The 22152-nt window shown below is 32.5% G+C and overlaps 1 protein-coding gene across 4 annotated transcripts in view; it reads right to left on the reverse strand.

Moving 5' to 3' along the window:
- Window positions 1–22152, reverse strand: part of LOC145286276 (uncharacterized) — a 107801-nt gene that overhangs the window by 52150 nt on the left and 33499 nt on the right. For all 4 annotated transcript variants that reach the window (XM_080135116.1, XM_080135115.1, XM_080135114.1 and 1 more), the window contains exons 2-8: window positions 19093–19174; window positions 16082–16272; window positions 12830–12853; window positions 9156–9185; window positions 4834–4881; window positions 3642–3671; window positions 1653–1694 (exon numbers count right to left, since the gene is read on the reverse strand). In XM_080135116.1, coding sequence (XP_079991242.1) covers window positions 1653–1694; window positions 3642–3671; window positions 4834–4881; window positions 9156–9185; window positions 12830–12853; window positions 16082–16256 — 349 coding nt within the window. In that variant the 5' untranslated portion in view covers window positions 16257–16272; window positions 19093–19174. The remainder of the gene's footprint in view (window positions 1–1652; window positions 1695–3641; window positions 3672–4833; window positions 4882–9155; window positions 9186–12829; window positions 12854–16081; window positions 16273–19092; window positions 19175–22152) is intronic.

Consider the following 22152-nt stretch of genomic DNA (forward strand, 5'->3'; position numbering starts at 1 on the left):
AATACGTAGAAAATTATATTTCGTTTGCAGTATTGTAATATAGTGGGGTTTGTATAACATGGGGTTGTACAACAATATTGTCAGTGTATATATTTATAGGTTTCCATTATCGTCAAGTGTATGTTTGTGTGCGGGTGTATACACGTGTGCTCGTCTTTCTAAAGTTCGTTGTGTGCCTTGTATTGACGGAAAACTGCGATGAAAATTCGTCCAAAGAACGACAGAGTCTCAGGGTTTATTTTTCGCAACTTTTTATTCCAGAGTGTTTTTTTTTCTATTTGGAAAGTTGCAACGCTGATTCTAACTGTCGCCAATTCTAACCCTCTCTACTCAAAGTCATCACGATCTGTCGACCGTCTATGTCCTTCTCTCGACTCTGACTAACAGTTTTCTCTAATTTCCACGTATCTCAAAAAGACTACCTCTCCTTCTAAATGACGTCATAAGTATACGTTACTTAAATAATCACCTGGTGTTTTTACATGTCATTATTTCTAAGTTATCAACTAAATTATGATACCATTTTTAAGTTACATTCCTAAATTAATGTAAATAAATGTTTGTTCTAAATATGTTGATTATTCTAAAACATATTTTAGCTGACAAAACTTTTTAGCTAGAGTAATGTTTCGGCTTATCCGGTCAATATCTAACAGTATAGTAAGATAAATAATTGACGATTTCATTGAATGCTACGAGATCAAAGCTCTTTTTTCACAGTTGTAGGAAATGTTTTCAAACACAATTCATATGTAAAATAGCACCCTTTCCGAGAGTCCAGCATTCAAACATGAATATAATAAATACTGCTAAGCGAGCTGCAAAGAAGGTTGGATTTGTCTGCTGGGTTTGAAAAAAAAAAGCAAGCACTTGTCACCGATGCATGTATTATTGTTGCACCAATCAATAGTCTCTTCCTCTTAGACAGGATACAAAAAGAGGCTTTATATTTAGAGGTTCCACACCGTCTACCGTCGTCGGAGTGTTGTATTCCTGTGCGTTTTTTACTAGTAGGTTCATAAAATGAGATCCGCTTGCCTCTGGAATTCCCTGCTTTTTTCCTGTTTCCTCGACTGAAATGAGATTCGACTATACTTTTACTACGCTGTTCACCTAGCGTAGATACACTCACCAACCCGACTAGTCGCAAATTCTCACCTCTAGTGTAAAGCTGCCGATCAAATTCCTACTATAATGACTTATTTCTTTGGACTACTTGTCTTTAAAATTCCCTGCTTGTTCCTTGTTTCCCGGATTGTACCAAAATATAGAAATTGAAATGTAATGTGAACAAACATCTTGCTGTATATCTTTTCACTGAGAATGTTATCTATAAATCTGACCCCATATCACAATAGCCGTGTACATCTCAATAGCAATATCCCTTGTTCGGAGCGAAATAATGTATAAAAATATAATCTGTAAAATAATAATACGGTTGAGATCAAATTTTGACATGTGTCATTTGAAGGTTAGTACTTTATAAAAATCATATGAATTTTTTTATTAATGTGATATCTATAGTTCAGGTTTGGGGATTATTGATTAATGTGTTAGGACATTTCTATATGTGTCTGTATGAGTTAAAATAGTTTCAAATTGAGAGCAAAAATGTGATCTTTTTTTAAGAAAGAACAAATAAATGTACTTACAATTAGATTCCTGTCTATACAAACTACCCACTGTTCCGGTACCTGGTTAATAAAAATAGAATTGCATGTGAATATTTCCCCATTTTCGAATATCTGAATACCAAATTTAGTCAGTTTAGAAAAAAAAGTTTTTTTTTTTTTTTGCATCGCATTATTTATATTTATAAATATTTATTGCTGGTGTTTGGTTTGGTGTTTTTTTTTTGTAACAGCGTATCAATGATTTTCAGGGTATTCCCATTTCAATCATTTTTGTGGTCCAAGTTCTTTAGATCTTTGAATATTTATTCATGGTGTTTTGTTTGGTTGTTTTGTAATGGAAAATGTTCGTTTTTGTTTTTGACTTTGCAGATCATGATTGAGTTTTGAGAAAAAAACGATAAAACCAATGTTTAATGCATTGCTGATAGGGAGATTTCATTTATGTGTATGAAAAGTGATAAGGTAGGGTTTTTTTTTGGACAAAAGAATCACCACTTATGAAGGCCATCAGGTCACTTGAGGATAAGGGTTAACTAGTGTAAGCTAGTCAGTGAGGCATTACGTAGTGATCGATAGTAGTAAAAAAAGAATAGAATTTGATTATTTAAGACCTTATTTCCATTGGACTTCAAGACGTCTATGTTGTAATCAGCTGAAAATCAATCCTGCGGTACAAAGTACCACAGGCGGAAGGAAACTTTTTATCGAATTTACGTATAGATTTAGACACAGACAGGAGGAAATTGTTAATAGTGGTTGTAGCTAGACGAGTGTTAGTAGTGAAAGTTTTGTAAAGGGGATCATAGATCAAAGCTAGCCATGATATAACGATGAAACAAAGAAAGACTCGCAACGTTGTATGAAGATGAAATGCTTTAGTGCATCCTTTTGATACATAGTGCGGACACGCGTATGCAAATTCATGCGAAATGACGTCAGCAGTGGGGAAAAATAAAGACTTTAAAAAGGAGATTACGTAAGAAACGGAAAGAACGCTCGAAATAACGTTAGAGGCGGGGGTGATGTCCGAGAGCATGTACGAGAAGACGATAGAGTGAGGGGCGTCACAACGGTTACGAGAGAAGGCTTTTAGTTTTCTCCTACTGCAAGAACTTACACACCAGGGTTGGAAAGTGGAATTTAGAAGTCAGCGCTTCAGAGGAGGTGCACTCTAACCCGCAAAAAGTGCCTAGGACGCCCTGTCGCCATTCCCTTGTAAGGGCGTCTCAGACGATTAGCAATAAAGTAATCCCTCGGTAACAAGAGAATGAGGAAATAAATGTCGTTGTACAAAAAGAAAAAGCAAGTTGCAGTTCTTTGCGACTGAGGCTACAACGTGGTGTAGCCCCGGACAACGTTACATTTTTTGTCTTCTAATACAACCCGATTCCAGTAATGTAAATTATATGATGTTTAAAGATGTAAAATAATTTGACAGTTGTAACAGGATATATGAGAACAATGTCTTCCAAATATATATGATTAAGCTTATTGTAAATTTCATTTTCTTTCAGTCAAAGTTCTCAGAAATCAAGGGACCCACTTCTTGGGGCTAACACTTGAACACCATATGAGATACATAGATAATCGAATGTTCTATTAAAGTTCTTTATCCCTCAAACACTGAGTTAGTAAAGTAGATGAGAACATAATTTTCCTGTCCCCAGTTGACCATTTTACCATGTTAGTAGAATACCCTTCTTTTTTGGTCTCTTGATCTTAATGGATTCCAGGACAAAAATTCATTTAGTCTGGTGGAGTATCCAGCTTCGTGTTGCTATTTTAGGTAATATCACTTGGAGAAGGTGCACTATTCCTCATAAAAGCCAGTGTAAGTTAGCCATACCCAGGAAATATTATTTGGTTTACGATTAAGCTTTAATTTTAATTCGGCTGCGAATACAATGTGATTTTGAATATTTAGTCAAAGGTTACTTGTAGTGAAACGTATCCCCAGGCTAGGTTTTCTTGAAAAGCCCTGTTTTATTTAAGTATAGTATACATTACCTGAGTCATATACATCATAATGGTTAGAATCTGAAAAATAAAAAAATAACAATAACTAAAGATGAATAGAAATTAAAATAAACACGAGAACATGTATAAATCCCATCCATGGATACTGGAAGGGCATACTCTAATAGCTACTTTCCTCGATTTTTTTTACAAAGGAGTCACCACTTACCAAGATCCGAAGGCCACTCGAGGATAAGGGTTAATGAATGTAAAGTGGTCATGTAGAAATCGTTAAAGGTGTAGTTGGGTAGAATTTCATTATTTAACAGGACGGTTCAACAAGAACTTGTTTTCATTGAACTTGAAGGCTACAATATTGTAATCGACCAGAAAGCAGGTTAGCGAAAGAAAGAAGCGTTGTTCGTGGAATCTGTGTTCAGATTTAAGCACAAATAGAGAGTGGGAGAATTGCTGAGTGTTTTTTGTGAAAGTTTGGCAAGGATGGATAATAGATTGGAGCTCAGACGAGCACTTGCCATGAAAATAATGATAAAGCAGAGATAGGTTTGCAACACCTTTTCTGTGGGAGAGGTTGCAGGGAAGGGAAAAGGGCATCACCTACTAGGTGATATCGAGATAGCTAAACACAAAATACCTCTCGAGCTCTATCGAAAGGATTAAATAAATTAAGGAGGCCCCAGAGCACTATTAAAACCAAGTTTTTGCTCTCACTCCTCGAAGCGAAATTACTATGTTAAGTGAGCACTGAAAAATAAAACCATGCGTTCTTGAAAGCAGTAATTCAAAATTAATGAGGCATTTAGAGCACTACTAAAAGCAAGTTTCTAACCATCCATCCCCTATAAGAATAAATATATTTTTTAGTGAACAGTAAAAAATATAGAAGTCCTTTAGAGCGCTACTGGAAGCACTAAATAATAGTAAGGAGACCTTTAGAGTACCAATTAAACAAGTTTCTTACCCCAACCCCCATTTGTTTAATTAAGTATTAAAATATGTTCTCAAATAACGTTCGCGCCACGGTGACACCGGGACAATAAAACAGGCAATCATCGTGACATCCAAACACAGAGTTTTAGTATAATATAGATAATAAATTCCATCTACTTTATGGGGTTTTGCTTGACCTAGAGATAAAACCTTTATAATTCGTGTTTGTTGATCAGCACGCCATCAATTTTTACAGTATAAAAATGCGCATTAAAAATAGAGATGCACGTACCCGGGGGTGACTCTGGTTGTTTTACGTCTCTACCATTGGCTGTTTTCCCTAGAAAATAAAAATAAATACCTTTTAAAACATGGATCCCTATATTTGCCTCAAGTAAAAGATGTGAATTTGGCTTTACAAATGCATATAATTTTGTTACACAGAGTAGCGTTATCTATATGAACGAATAAAAACAAACGTTTCCCACCGATCCAAACTATATTGATATCAAAACTGCTCAGACTTTTTAACTGAATAATATAACATAATATTTTGAAATACCGCATATATAATAATCAACGAACACTCACATACAGCTATATGAGCGCTTAATCAACAGAGTTATTTTATAGACAATAAATTATTATCTGTATTATTCATTACTGATTTTTATTGTCTTATTATATTTCTCTTTGCCTGTCTATTTCTCTATCTGTTCTACTTGTTTGCCTAAACTAATAGGCCAATCTGGCTTGAATTTTCTATCAACCTTTAATCAAGTATTATAGCATGCGTTTTATGTAGTTAGAGATTAATAGAGGTTAATATTTAACACAAAATTGGACACAAATTTAACCAGATTCAACCATCAATTTGGCATAAAACAACCATTCTAAGTCAATAGATCATAGCTTTTTCCTGTTTTAAACAAAGTCTGTTTTTTATACACATGTAATGTTATTTTTGTTTAAAGTTATTTTTGTTTCAATATTATTATATAATATTTTATTTTATTATAATTTTATTTTTATACAACGCGTTGATAAAATATTGTTTTTAAATATAGTAAATAATAACGTTCTTAAATCGAATTTTCAAATAAGTATGCGGGTTTGTATTACTGTACACATAGATTCGAAAAAGTTGTCAAAACAACAAATATATAACAAATAAATGTTATCAAAGGCAAAATAAGTTTCTTTTCTACCTAACTGGATATATTTTTTGTGTTTTTATTCAATGTAACATGTTTATTCAGCTCGAAAAGCATACAGTGTTTACCGATGTATTGGAAAATTCAAAATGGCGCCCGAGTCTCTCTTTAACACGGTAAGTTCAGGAAAAGATGTTATAAATAATAAACTAGACAAAATACTGTTAGAAATTCGCTCAATATATGTTACCGTGACATAACTTGACATATAGTCGGTGTGTTTTTAATATTATTTTGTCTAGTTTATCATTTATAACACCTTTTCCCAAACTTACCATGTTAAAAAGAGTGTCGGGCGCCATTTTGAATTTTCCAATACATCGGTAAAAACTGCATGTTTTTCGAGCTGAATAAACATGTTAAATTGAATAAAAACACAAAAAATGTATCCAGTTTGGTAGAAAAGTAACTTATCTTGCCTTTAATAATATTTATCTGTTATATATTTGTTTTTGACAACTTTTTCGAATCTATGTGTACAGTAATACAAACCCTATTTATTTGTTATATATTTGTTTTTTGACAACTTTTTCGAATCTATGTGTACAGTAATACAAACCCAAATATGCTTATTTAGATATTTAATATGTTTTTTTTATAAATTAATTTTTACAAAATATGGAACATTTGATGTAAAATGTGAATTTCACACATGTAACAACTTACATTAAATACGGAAGAAAAAGTGATGAACGTTATTAACATAATTCCCAAATATAATGTTTTCAAATATAATTGTTTAAATAAATATATTTATAGATATATTCTTTTAAATGAGTTTATTTATACACTCATTTCCACATAAATAATGGATATTTATGGAAAATATTATAAACCTTTCACGTATAATAATTTAAATAAAATATGGAAAATAAAATTAAAGAATGTAAATTTCACCTTATTCCCCCAAAGAAATTTTCATTATATATTTTTCAAATTAATATGCTCATTTATACATTTTTAAAGATGTGTATTTAATAACACATTCTAACAAACATAGTGAATAGTTAATGTAAAATATTATAAATTAGTCACATTTAATAACTTGAATCTGATATGAAAAAGAAACTCAATGAATTGTAACATAGTTCCCAAAATATACATTTTTCATATAATTGTTAACAAATGTTATCTTAAATGTGTTTTTACGCATATTTCTGCAGAAATAATGAACCTCTAATATAAAATCTTATTATTATGTGTGATAATTTAAATAAAATATAGAAAAGAAAACGAATGCATATCAACTTTACATATCTGCAAAAACATACGTTTTTACCACATATTTTCCAAATATTTGTGTTTATTTAATTTAAATAAGTCCAATAAAACCCACCTTTCAACACAATAAATATGTAATATAAAATATGAATTTTCCCAAATAATAATGTAAATACGACATGGAAAATCAATGAATTTTAATTTGATGTAAAATATTATAAACTACCACTTAAATAAATGTCTTTATATTTATACTATTTAAAATGCGTTTGTTTATACACCCATTTCTACAAAGATAATCTTAAAATTGTCCCCAAAATATAAAATTTTACATATATTTTTCCAAATAAATATATTTAATTGGATATCTATACATACAGATACATATTTTAACAGAACGCATGAACATTTAATATAAAATAATGATGACATTTACACATGTAATTACTTAAATGAAATAGCGAAAAAAAAAAATCAATAAATATTAACATCGTTCCCAAAATATAAATTGTTCAAATACATATGTTATTTTACATGTGTTTATTTACACACATTTCCGCAGTTAATATAAAAATATTTTTGTTTTACATATAATAATTTAAATAAAATATACCAAAGGAAATCAATGGATGTCAACTTGACATATTTACAAAGATATGAATGTTCGTCACATAATTTGTCAAATATATTAAACATATATATTTTTTACATGGAGTTCACCACTTATCAAGGCCCAAGGGCCACTCGGGATAAGGGTTATTGTGTGTATTATTATCTATTTTTATATCTTTATTTAAACGCATTTCCACAGTAATACTGAACATTTAATTAATTGAATTGTCTGCATAAATAAAATCTGGAAAATAAAATAAATGCTAACTTAACATACTTCCCAAAATATAAATTCTTCAAATATATTTACCGAATAAATATGTTTATTTACACACAAATTTTCACAGAAATAATAATATTAAAAATCAATTCACGGATATCTTTTTATTCTATATAAAAATAATATTTTTATGAAAAAAATGTGCGAAAGTAAAACAAACAACAGAGCATGGAACGTAATTGGACAAGATCGCCAAAGTAACTTACACTGTCTACTATAATGGACGTTCAAAACAAGAAATCGTTCGAGAACATTAATATGCTGGTTCGCTGTAGAGTCTAAGTACAAAAAGTTAATATAGTATTATAAGATAAGCACAAAACCATAAGCCTCTGTATTCTATCCCAGTTATCCTTGTTAATCTATAAATATAAAAGCGAACATGTTTGTGTGTGTGCGCGCTTTCGTGTATGTCCAAGAAAGGTTTTTTTTTTCCCGAGAACCGATCGGTCGCCTCACAACTTCTTAAAACTTTTTATAACGCGCCTAAATGATAATATTTACAAGTTAACAACCGGGTTCGCCTGTCTATTTAATTTTCCCGACTTTCAAAAGATAAATATTCAACAATTTTCAATTGCCGCCTGTGCTTTAAGCTTTTTCGTATAAAAAAAGAAGCGAACAGACCCGCGGTAAATAAAACACCGTAAAGAAGCTTGCTTTTTTTTTCTGTTGTTCTTGGTCTTCGGGCCGGGATCAAAGTGTAGTATCTTTTCTGCAGATGCTGCACTTAAGATAATTTGTACCAGTCAATGAAGGGGAAACCCTCTATACTGGGACAATTATTATTTTTGGTAACCAGAGTGCTCCCTTTTTGCCTACTTTTAGGGGAGCTGGTTTTTACCCCACATTAAAAATGGTCTTGTGCCTAATTTGCTTTGGTGGGGAAGCAAATAAATACATTAAATAAAACACTGTCCCGCACTCAAAGTTGACGTCATTAACTCGTCAAAAACGGGAACCTGCCAAGTCGCATGTTTTTTTTTTCACACTTTATTATTTTCCAACTGCGCGCCGAGGCTTCGTTTTTTTAAAGCAAACACCCGACACACACACACACACACACACACACACACACACACACACACACACACACACACACACACACACACACACGCGCACGCACGCACGCACGCACGCACGCACATCTACAAACACCCGGGCAACGCCGGGCACCCCCTCTAGTAATTAATAAAATAGATAAATAGTTATTAAACTGAATTTAAGAAGACTATTTCCATTTAAAAGAGAGAAAAGAACTGATAAAATTTGAATTAATGAACATACCGTACATATCATCTTCAGGTATTGGTTTGACTGAAAGGAAAACAAGAAAAGCATGACAATAATATGCGAATGATAACATAAAGGATTAAGGAATCTTTTCATACTATACCATAAATATATAACGTCTACAAAACAACATTTCCTCCTTTATGAATTTTGGAGATGAGGATTGATTATTCGTACTTTTTGGGTCTTTCGTACTACTGTTCATATCTTAGGCGTTATTTTTTTTTTACAACGTTTCGGTTGATGTACTCTTACCGACATTCTTCAGGTATATCGTGTCACACTCGAGAATATTTCTGTCGAACTTGAAAATCTTTCTGCCGAACTGCAGAATCTGCACGGAATTTCGAACGTAAACCTTTAGTGGTACTTCTGCATTTATCGACCCGCGATGTCCATGAAGTTTCTCGGGTGTGTTCGGCCACTGACGGGAACAACCGGAAGCGGTCGATTGTGAAACACTAAACCGCCACGAGAAAATTATAATGATAAACAGGAAAACATGGAAATACAATAAATACAATTATAAAGATCTATCTTACCCAACTCTAACCCCAAACCCTATTCTTGAATCCTATACCTAACCTACACGGTTAAAATTACATTTTTATTTCTTTCAATTTATAAAAAGGTGACCTTAATGAATTCCTATTAGCAAAAACAGACAGCGACAGAGCGTTCGTAACAACAACAACAACAACAACAACAAAAAGAAAACAAAAAGAAAACAAAAAACAAAACAAAAGCAAAAACAACAAAAACCAAAAGCAAACAAAAACAAAAACTAAGAACTTTTCCAGTTATTCCCGTCAACGGTCGAGCACACTCGAGAAACTTCGTGAAAACCGCGGGTCTGTAAATACAGAAATACCATTTAGTTTATCCCCGGGAGAGTAGTATGCTCTCGTTCAATCTGTTATGACAAGGTAGAAGTCCTTAATAATTTATATTGATGATTGAAACTTCAACTCCAGAAGAGTGTAATTGTACAACTGACTTTTATTAAGCTCTTAATCTTTGCTGTTTGATCCAGACTTATTGGAGCTTATGTCATGCTTTCTAGATAGTTATTCATATATTTAAATGGACACTTAAACAAAATTATTTTAAAATATTTACTTTGTGTCAGGATAGTTAGAACCTTCATTTAGACGATATATAATAATAACTATTTACAAAAAAACAAAACAAAAAAAAACAAAAACAAAAATAATAAAATAAATAATAAAGAAAGAAACGGACAAAGCGGAAGACTACTGCATTAATTTTATGAGATCAACAGATCCTAGAATCAGCCAATATTGATTTGTCTTTTGTCCAATCCGATGCACCCGTCAAACTCGCGTTTTATCAACCAATTGTCAACTCTGATTTGATTGACACATTTTTCGGTACTTATGTATTGAACGACTTATTTTTTTCGTGATGTTTCCTCAGCATATTCCTGCAGCTTACGTAGAACCGTTGGAATATGCAGAGCGCTGATCAAATTTTAAAACGCTATAAAGATAGAAAATATTTATCGTATAGTAATAGCATTACAGATAAATGAAAACACAATCTATTTGTATATCTATAAACATGAGAATACGTGTGTGGGGGCACTTCTCAACCTGTATACTCAACGAATTTTTGATCTACAGACTTTAAATTTGGTATATAGGGTATTCAGACATATGGAGAACTTTTTAATCGGTTTCCACAAGGAAAAAAGGGGTACTAAGAGGGCAAATTGAAAAATTGGTATTTTAGGGAGTCATTGGATTTTTATCTGTGTCAGTTGTTTCACAACTGCGCATGCGTGAATCGTTCACATGGCAGATTATTTATGTTAAGAATAAGTGAGTTTGAAAACACCTTTTAAAACGTGTCAAGCTGGTCTAATGGTTATCGTACTTGACTCACTGTCTTTAGGTTTTTGTTTCGATCTCAGATCGAGTTTTTTTTACTTACAAGAAGTGAACTCTTTAAAAAACCCATAATACTCACATGCACATGTCTCAGTTTCTTTTCGTTTTTTTTTTGTTTTACTTCTTTTGTTTTAAGGAATTTAACGTTACGTTTAATATCTACGGCATTTATGTTTATAATGAATAAGAATTCTGCAGTGATTAAAATATAATATTTATGCGTATCTTAGACCGGGCAACGCCGAGCGGCCTACTAGTAAATGAATAAAAAATTAAAAAAAATCAAACTATGGTAGATTTCATGTGTAAATATTATTATTTTATTATTATTTTTGTAAAATAATGTTTAACGAGAAATGATAAAAATGTTATTGCTTTTGTTTTTTTGTAAGAAATGTTACTGTTTCAAGAAGACGTTTATTTATTTATATTAATATTTATTAAATATTATGACAATTTATTTTCTACTTCGCTTTTTTTTCCATTGATGTAAGGAGGTAGGCTGTTAAAAAAAATATTTTCGATTATCTGCCGAAGATTCCTAAGGACGTAATCTTTGCCAATGTCTCGCAGAAAACTTTTTAATCGGTCATGGTACGATCCGAACCGATGTTCTGAGACCACATGTAATTCCAATTAATTTCCATTCCTGACAAAATAAAAAAACTTTTTCTCCGTCGACTGTAGCAAACCCTCTAGATTAATCGTGACAGGTTTACTAAAATTATTGATTTTAACGATTTCAATTTTTGCACAAATAAAACTAATATTTTCTTTACAATTTATTAACTATCGTCTGCAGCATTGGCTGAGCGTTTCCATTCCAACGGTTTTCGTAAACTGCTGGAATATTCCGAGGAAACATTCACGGAAAAATGGGTTATTCATCGCATAAATACCCACTTGTATTTTATGATGGCATTTCTATGTGACAACATAATTGTCTCGATTTTATTTATCCTGTCACAAGGACAAAGTAAAGTGAGGGATAAGGTTTTCAGTGCGCGGAATCCCAACCCCTTTAAAAGATCGCTCATCATTGTGTCACATAGTAATTAACTAATTAAACAAAGTAAGTAAGATTCCTTGAATTTCAGTTTCTTCTGAAAACTTCTTAAGCTTACGCCTTAAATTTTAGGCACTTGTTAGAGTCAAAACCATGTAATGGATTTTAATGCAAATTGAAATAAGAGTGCTGGACGTAAGTTTTTTTAAGTTGTCATTGTATTTGGATTTTGATATACTTAAGGGGCCATAAAAGCTATGCAAAACTTTTCTCTTCAGGGAATTAATTTTACCCGTCATGGGACAGTTATTCTATTTTCATTTTTTATATAAAGTTTCCGTATGAGAACCTTATAATTTAATTTTTTCTTCGATCGGCCGTATGTGTCAACCTTCCTGTATTTATTAATGTCTCTTAATTTATTGTGAACAGAGAATATTAAACCAGAGGTGCCCGCACACACACACACACACACACACACACACACACACACACACACACACACACACACACACACACACACACACACACACACACACACGCACGCACGCGCACACGCACGCACGCACACGCACGCGCGCACACGCACGCACGCACACGCACGCACACACACGCACGCGCACACACACACACACACACACACACACACACACACACACACACACACACACACACACACACACACACAAATGATTATGGCAGACGAAGAATAAAAAAACGGATACAAGAAATTAAATGGAAATAATACTTACTCATTGTAAAAATAATCTCGGCAGCTGAATGAGGAGAAAAAAGAAGAAAAAAGAATATTATGTTGAGTTTTTAGTTGTATATCAATTAAGAAACCTTTAGTAAATATAGTAACACTTAACCCTTTTTGGATGAGCATAAAAATGAGTGTCTGCTCCCCAGTGAAACGATTCAACACAAGAATATTGATAGTCTTTGTGTTATTAATATTTATGCTTGAATACAAAATTGGAGCATATTATTTCAAATACAAGCACACCATCCGGCGTTGCGCGGTCATAAAATACACATCCATATTATATTCTAATAATTTAAGCTATGAATGTTTAATTTGGCGCATGTGCAAACGTAACAACAAGAATAATATTTTATTCGGCTTATCCTTTTTTGTTTACAATTTTGACCTCTTATCTGCAATTTTTACCGGTTAAATACCAAACTGAATGTGTACTAAGGAGTCTAAATACCCTATATATCTAATTCCAACCCTGTAGATCACTGGAGATCAAATATGCAGAGGGGAGTTTGGTAGAGAATTTTTGCAAACACACCGACAAGAGCATATATATATATATATATATATATATATATATATATATATATATATATATAATTTAAAGGAGATTAAAGCAATAGTCTAAAGAGCAGAGTGTATTTTAATGTAATAGTAAAATTACTAGTTTAATTAAAATACAGGGAAAAAAAAGTGTTCGTTGTAATTTAGATATATAATAAGCTCGATAGGTAAATATCCTAGAGCTAATTTAATATTTAGTAATGTGATTGATAATTTAAAAATCAAATTAGAATTAAATTAAAAATCCGAGTTTAAATTTTGGCGTTTTTAATTCAAACGTATGCTAACGGATATAAAATATTCTATAGCGTTCCTTTTGAAAATTTATCATTTCATAAGCTGAAAAGCTATAACAAACATCTATATGAGTGCTTTGACCTTAGTTCCTGATTTCAAAAGGCGAAAAATTAAAAGATACATCTGCCTTACTTTTAATGCTAGGTTTATTTATGGTGTCTTTTACATATACTAAAAACCCTTCCCAATACGTTGCTGATGAGGAAACTTTGTTTGTTAAAAACACTATATGTAAAAGTTATTGTCCGTAGCTAGATGTCTACCACAATAAAAACATTGTTTTCCGAAACGATCGTACAAATTATTGATTTTGTTGTTGTTCCTTCTTATGAAACGGATTTTTAATTTAATTCTTATTTGATTTTTAAATTATCAATCACATTACTAAATATATATATATATATATATGTATATATATATATATATATGTATTGATATCATGAATAAGTTAGCCTAATTAATCTGAAGCAAAAAAAAAAAATGAATCCATTATCCAGAACATTAGAACATTTTTTCTTTTGTTTAGAGGAGGTGATGTTTGACCAACACTGCTGGAGAGCCACGATTTAATATACTGTTTTGTTTTAAATCCCCGAAACATTGTTTCATGAAAATCAACTGATGATCCATGAAAACTTCGGATTATTGTTACTTCGAAAAAGCAGGTTTGTTTAGCGATTGAAGAAAATTAAATGACTTACTGATTATGTTATTAGTCTAAAGGAAAGCACTGGAAATAAATTTTAATAGTCCATTATTATTATGATCGGTGTAAAATTTGTAAAAATATAATGTTTTCATAGCAGAATAAATATTTACAGAGAAAATTATTTATGTTAAAATGTAAAAAATGTAGAATGTAAACAATAATTTAAAATAGATTGACCTATAAAGTCTGTTGACTCTAACGTAGATGTCATTATAATGTGACATGGATTTTAGTTTGAGTTTTGTGAAAAGATACGATGATTTGGCAGTTCGAGATTTTGAAGTGAGAGAGAACAGACGCCAGAAAGATCGGAAGTGAAAGAGATCGGCTCAAGTCGGACGGGGATGGGTCCCAGCAGAGGGGATCAGAATGCATTTTTCTAGGACTAGCGGCAGTTTTCCAAAAGGGGATCATTGAAAATAAAAGTTGCCGATAATAAAACCCGAGGTTTGTCATTTTTTGGGGGTAGAGTTTCCATTGCAGCTTTCTGTCAAACAAGATAGAAGAGGGACCGGATAAAGGTTTTTCGCCGTTTGCGTTGTAAAAGCATTTATGTATCTTCTTGTCCTCGCATAAAGAGTAATTAAAAGTACATACACACAACGAACGCTAAATTAGACGATCACAAAGCTAGACAGGTCCTGCATATGACCTTAAACTCTATCCGATGGTGAGGCTCCTGACACGGAGTGGTCGTACCTGTTCGGGTCCCAACTATAGGTTAAATAGAAACTAACTTGGAAAAAAAAACATATATTCTATTAAAAACTTTTTCCTCAAAATCACTAGATTCGACATTACATAACCTGAAAAGGGTTGATATAACGTAAAACAAAAACAACCAACCAACCAACCAACAGTCATATAGATGACGGTAACACGTATATAAAAACATATATACACTCTGTATACACGAATTCATTAGAAAAACATTTTATATACACTCACTACATCTATATGGACCCCCACAACACACACACACACACACACACACACACACATATATATATATATATATAGAGAGAGAGAGAGAGAAATAGATAGATAGATAGATGAATAGATAGATAGAAATATAAAAATGTGTCAGTGTGCTGCAACGTTTTCATCCTAATTTCTACACAATTATGTAGAATGTAGACACTATATATAAATAGAATTCTATGTAATAGCGAAATGAAACCAATCATCTTATAAGAAATTAAAAATCAATAAGCAATCAATAAATATACCAATTAATTTTTATGTAGTCGCTGGTATATAATATACCAAAGATGAGTTATCTCTCATCTTTAGTATATTTTATTTTCCTCCGTCCTTTTGAATTATGAAAATATGTTTGGATATACATTTGCAGGGATGTTTCGGTAAAATCCTTAAAATAGCAAAACCTCTCAGAACAGTATCCTCAATGTGTGCAGAAATTATTCATTCTTAAATCTCTGAAAAATGTCTTGAAATACACATAGATATTTCGTTGGTCCGTTACGCTTCGACTTTGAAATAGTGTTTTTTTTTTAGTCTGTCACATTAAAGGTTTAAATATAATTTTTAGATGTCGCCACGATCATTTTGTTTGTCTGTCACGCTCATGCTGAAAATAAATTTTCGCAATGATCGTGCGAATTAAATGACAGTTTTGCTATGCATAAATTTCGTTAATTTGTTACTTACCTTTGCTTCTTATCTCTTTCCTGATCTCGTCCGATGCAGTTTTCTTTAAAGAGAGTTCTTGCTTGAAGCACTGCAGTACATTATCCTCCATTTTGTTGATATCCGACCAATAGCAGTGGATGTAATTTACTGTGATTTGAAAGTCACACATTTCCAGGCACCACTTGACTTTCATTTTGTTCTTTTGCTTCCTGTTGATAATAAATGATAAAATATAAATGTATGTATAAGATAAGGTCATCAGTTAGACATCGACCTAACTCAGGGATGGGATTACGCAACCATTTTGCAAAAATTATACCCCATAGAAAAATTTGTCATCCGGTGATACATCCGGCTAAAACAGATGCACTGTAGTATTTTCTTAAAAGTCACCCGTTTTAACTACGGAAAATCAGATGTGCAATCATGTGATTGAGGAAAGGTTGATTTATCTATCCAAATCATCTATTCCTTATTTCATCGGCTTATTTGGGTTATTGATCATCGATGATTATCAAAGACATTCCGATACGAAATCTATCTAAGAACACTGCCAGGCACATAAAGTACCTTCACGTGAAATTTCATAACAATCCACCCAGCCGTTTTCGAGTCCATAAGAAACAAACTCACATACACAAACACATACAAAGTTCCTTATATATATATATATATATATATATATATATATATATATATATATATATATATATATATATATATATATATATATGTGTGTGTGTGTGTGTGTGAGTGTGTGTGTGTGTGTATAATTTTACTAAGATGTCATCATTTATCAAGGCCCAAATGCTACTCGAGAATAAGAAAAGAGATTTTTTTAGAATATCATTGAAGACAAAAAAGCATTAGCATTTCCCACTATTATCGCATCGAGACGCCACATCGCCAGATACTGCATGGTCCACTCATCAAATGGCAATAGAGAAGCCCTAGTAATATGCACTTGCTGATAGGACAGCCTATTTCGAAGTTACTGTATCATAAGAGTCCCTGACTATCAGGCAGATTACGCTAGTCCATGTAAAACATACAAGGCTCCGTTCTAAATTCAGTCCAAATTCCTGAATTCAACAGAAACATTGCCGAGTTCGAAGTTGTGAAAATGACACTGCAGATGAGAACAGTAGTCCGATGAATCCAAAGAATATGAAATATTTGAATCTTCAAATGAGAGATTGCTCCAACGTTATGCTCTCTAAAATCATTTACTCCAAAGAAACTAAAAATTGGTGAATATTTATTAATAAATATTTATTAATTGATGTCTAGTACCCAGCATTTAAAATTTAACAAAATAGACAGCATGTGAATGGTCACAAAAAGGTTTACATCCTACCTTGTCTTCTTTGCATACGACAAAGTTAAACCAAATATCGTCTAATATCATATATCGTCACATGTCGTCTAACACCTGTATTGTAACAGAGCATCTGGCGCTAGATTAGCAGGAGAAGCCATGTGCAAATGACCAAGCCGGTTGTGCGTTGTGACAGCAGAGATAAAAAGGACACATGTGTCGAAAAAGCAGGGTATTTGAGACGTGTTCGAGACGTAGAAGATTCGAGACGTGTTCGAGACAAAAGAGAATAGAAATAGACGTATTACACACATGACCCAGAAGCGACGGGGAAAAACATGACCGGACAAAGACAGATTACTACATGTTCGACACAGCAGAGTCTTGTTTAGCACATTGAAGTACGAGTAGACTTTTGAACAAAAGACAAGGCGTTATTCAAGAAATAACTGTAAATAAATGTATGCAGTTTATTTTAAAAAAAAATGTGAGTTGACTTCTTCTCTAGTCTTTGTTTTGCTTGCGACTATCTGCATACAATGTGTAGGTCCCGAGTGTTGACATGTAACGATCACGTTACAGTATTCCAAAATCATTTTAGGACCAATTATCTAATGAACAGGAAAACAGTCCTTCTGTCGAGTTGTCACTGTTAATCATTTCATAGTTCCGATAATTTGCTGGACGTCTCATTTCCTTAAGATTCGTAATATACTGCATATCGAATATATCAGTTAAGGTTGCTGGAAAATCATTCTACCGCCCCAGAAAAGTACGTAAATCAAGATATATCCATTTATCAATATAAGAGTTAGATACGCCCGAATGTAGAATACTGCTAAAAAAATCTGGGGATGTGCCTCCTAGATAACTCTTTTCTTCTTGAGCTTTATTTGAAATCCTTACAAATTAGGGGTACATGCACAATAGACGTAAACACAAAACAAAGTCTACTGTACTTTTAAAATGATACATAACAGGAATTAATGATTTAAAAATAATGTTTATTTTCTAGTGACAACACTGACAGCATGGAGGATCGCGGGGTGGAGCATGTGTGCAGAATGACAGAGAGATAATGCGTCTGCTTTACTATCTGTGTTCGCTGCTTCTCGTCGTTTTCTACTACCTCTATTATATTGACAAGGGTGATGTTAGAATATTTCACCATGCATTGTCTGAAATGTCGGTCAGTTCAATTCACCTATCCCTGGAGATTCTACGTCTCCCATTTTGAACTTTTTTGACCTCATTCCCGGTGCACCTGGTTCCAAGATCGCTGACTTTATCTAAAATCTGACCGACTTTCCTTTGAATCATTTACGCAAGCCCAGACAGCCGACGGTCCACGTCTTCCATCTGTAACTCTCCCCTTCTTGAAGATTTTATATCGAATATATCAACTAATTTTAAATAAATATGATTTTCCATTTTGCAATATATTGAGTGTTCTTAAAGAAATTTATGAATAATCTAAATAATAAATAACTGAGGTAGGTTGGATGTTACGAAAGATCGATGCACAGAGTGAGAAAATGCTATTTACCAGCATCCCCAAACAATGATAGGGCTGAGTATAGGATAATCAGAAAGAAGACAATTGTCAACCGAAACGATAGCGTAACTCTTGAATTTCATTGAAATATTAGCCATCCAACTTTCACCACCTTGTTTGATATTACGCCGAGAGAATCCTTTCCATCAAACTTACCACAAAAAAGAAAATTTGAAATGACTTTATTTTCGGACCCGTCTGTCAATTATGTTCTCGTCTGGCGGAAACAGAATGTATCCTGAAACAAAAAAAATATATATCATTTTAATGGGTTGAATGTCATAAAATAATAATTAATGGCCTTTTAAAATGTTACATGTTATAAAATAATATAGCAGTTTAATTGCTTTTTAAAATATTGAATGCGTTAAAATATCATCTTAATGGTTATTTAGAAGCTCAAATGTCATAAAATACCAGTTTAATAGCTTTTGAAAAGGTTGAATGGTTTACAATAAAGCATCTTAATGGCTATATAAAAGGTTAAATGTAAAAATATTCGTTTAATGCCTTTTAAAATGTTGAATATCCTAAAATATTAGTTTCATAGCCCTTTAAAATGTTGAATATTACAAAATAATATATAATTTTAATGTTTTTTTTAAAAATATGAATGTTATAAAATAAAATATAATTTTAATGGCTTTTTAAAAGGTTGAATGTCGTAAAATTGCCGTTCATATTTTCTTCATTTCTGCATATGTAATGAAAATCCCATGAAAATATATTCATATATAAATAGGAGTTTAGTTCCACCTTTAAAAGATTTCGTAAAGTAATTTGAGAATAGAAGAAAATTAAAAATATATATTTTATTAAATGATTAAAATCATTGTTTTCATTTTTCTGTGACTTTCAGCGTAATACACCTTTTTTCAAAGAAGACCTTATCTATTTTCTCTGCATTTTTCTTATGGTATTAAGACACCTCTCGTCGAGAGAGAAAAGGATACATATGGGGTTGTTGACGGTTGTTATAAGTCTAACAATGATGTGTTTGTGCCAGGTTTGGCGCGAATTTTAAATAAGAGCTTAGTCATACCTTTGAAAGAATCTCGTAAAGGTAATTTGAGAATATTAGAAAAACAGGCCGCGTGCCTTTTTCTCTTACGAGGAGCTGACCCCCCCCCTTAGGGGTAATACTATCAGAAAAAATGAATAGAAAACAAAAAAAAAACAAAAACAAACAACAACAAACAAACTGCCTTCTTAAAAAAGGTATATAAAAAAGTCTTAGAAAATTTTGAAAAATATTTTAATCATTTAATAGAATAATTTATAACCTATTTGGTTTTCTAATATTTTAAAAATATTTTAATCATTTAATAGAATAATTTATAACCTATTTGGTTTTCTAATATTTTAATTATTCTATTAAATGATTAAAATATTTTAAAAATATTTTAATCATTTAATAGAATAATTTATATTTGGTTTTCTAATATTTTAAAAATATTTTAATCATTTAATAGAATAATTTATAACCTATTTGGTTTTCTAATATTTTAAAAATATTTTAATCATTTAATAGAATAATTTATATTTGGTTTTCTAATATTTTAAAAATATTTTCATTATTTTGGAGATGAGGATTGATTATTCGCATTATTTAGATTTTTTTAACTACTGTGTTCATATTGAGTGCTATTTTCACAACGTTTCGGTTGATGTAACCTCCGACCTTCTTCGGGTGTATTATACCGAACCCGGGAACCTTTCTGTCGAAATCGAGTATCTGCACCTAATTTCGAACGAAACCTTTTATTAAATCAATGAGGTTACATATTTTTGTTTTATCAGTCATGCTGGGTTAGAATTCCTACGTGCTTCGCAATAGTATTTGTAGTGGAGGATTGAATCTTCAACATCCAGGAGAGTGTAACTTTTCAACTAAATTTTACCAAGTACCTTATCCACTACGCCACGAATCATTGCGTTCAAAATTCTGTGTAGATACTAGAGTTCGACAGAAACATTCCCGAGTTCGACAAGACACATCCACAAAAGATCGAAAGTAAATAAAATACTCAAGATGAGAACAGTAGTTCACAGAATCTAAATAAAACGTTATATTTATTTTTTTGCCTTTCTTGTCAACTAGCGTATAATATCACTCTTCGTGAACAGTTTCATTTATTATGAATGAAAGTTGAAAATACAAGCGGTCACTAGTTTTCAATATAGCATGTGCTTTTTCGTGGAGAACTAGTTCAACTGTTACGATTCTTTTATCAATTTGTACTGAAACAAGGAATAATACCCATAAGTGTGATAATACCGATTTTATTTATTATAGTCTTAATAGCAATTTTATTTTTTATAGTTTTTTTTTTATTACATTTTCACCCCAAACAAAGCACATTGCCACTTTAGCGTAGGGGGCTACTATAAGGGGCAACAACTACTGGGGTACTATGTAGGGAGTTGGGCAGCAAGATGTCGGTTCACGTTACACTTGAATTTCTGCATGTCAGTATAGTTGGGGAAGTAGGGCCCTGGAATGGAACTCCAAAGTCTAGTGGCGCTGGGGAAGAAACTACTGGAGTAGGAAGCTCTTTTACATCTTGTCGAGGGTGTTTACGTTGTGGAGGCACAAGTGCTTGCAGTTTGTCAGAGCATTCACCATTAAAATAATCGTAGAACAGGCAGACGGATGCAACATTTCATCGATGGGACAGAGGCTGAAGCTTAAATGACAGTTCAAGACCTATCATGTTGGCGACTCTCTTTTGAACCTTGTCTAGGAGCGAGAGACTAGTAGCAGATGCACCAGCCCAGATGTGACAGCAATACTCCATACATGGGCAAATGGTGGCCTCATAGAGGTATAGGATACTTTCGGGTATTAGTAGTTTCTTAGCACGGTAGAGAGAGCCTACCTTCTTCGCAGCGGTCCTGGCAATGCTTTCAATGTAATTGTTCCAACCCATGTTTCCTGTGAACGTTAGGCCAAGGAGTTTAAAAGATGTACTTTCAGATAAAGAGTCATTGGTCATTGCTATTGGTGGCAGAGAAGGTTTCTTGTAATTATTGAAGGAAACAAGTTTAGTTTTGGCAGCATTGAATGTGACTATCCATTTTTGTCCCCATTCCACTACTGATTGGAGGTCATCCTCTAGTTTTTCCGCCATATCTTTAGATATGTGTTTATTTGTTTTCCTGTCATGCCTGTTATAGAGTATGATGTCATCAGTATATATACCCATCTCAGAGGCA

Source organism: Euprymna scolopes, chromosome 10, assembly GCF_053919585.1.
Source record: "Euprymna scolopes isolate OS-2025 chromosome 10, ASM5391958v1, whole genome shotgun sequence".
Classification (NCBI taxonomy): Eukaryota; Metazoa; Mollusca; class Cephalopoda; order Sepiida; family Sepiolidae; genus Euprymna; species Euprymna scolopes.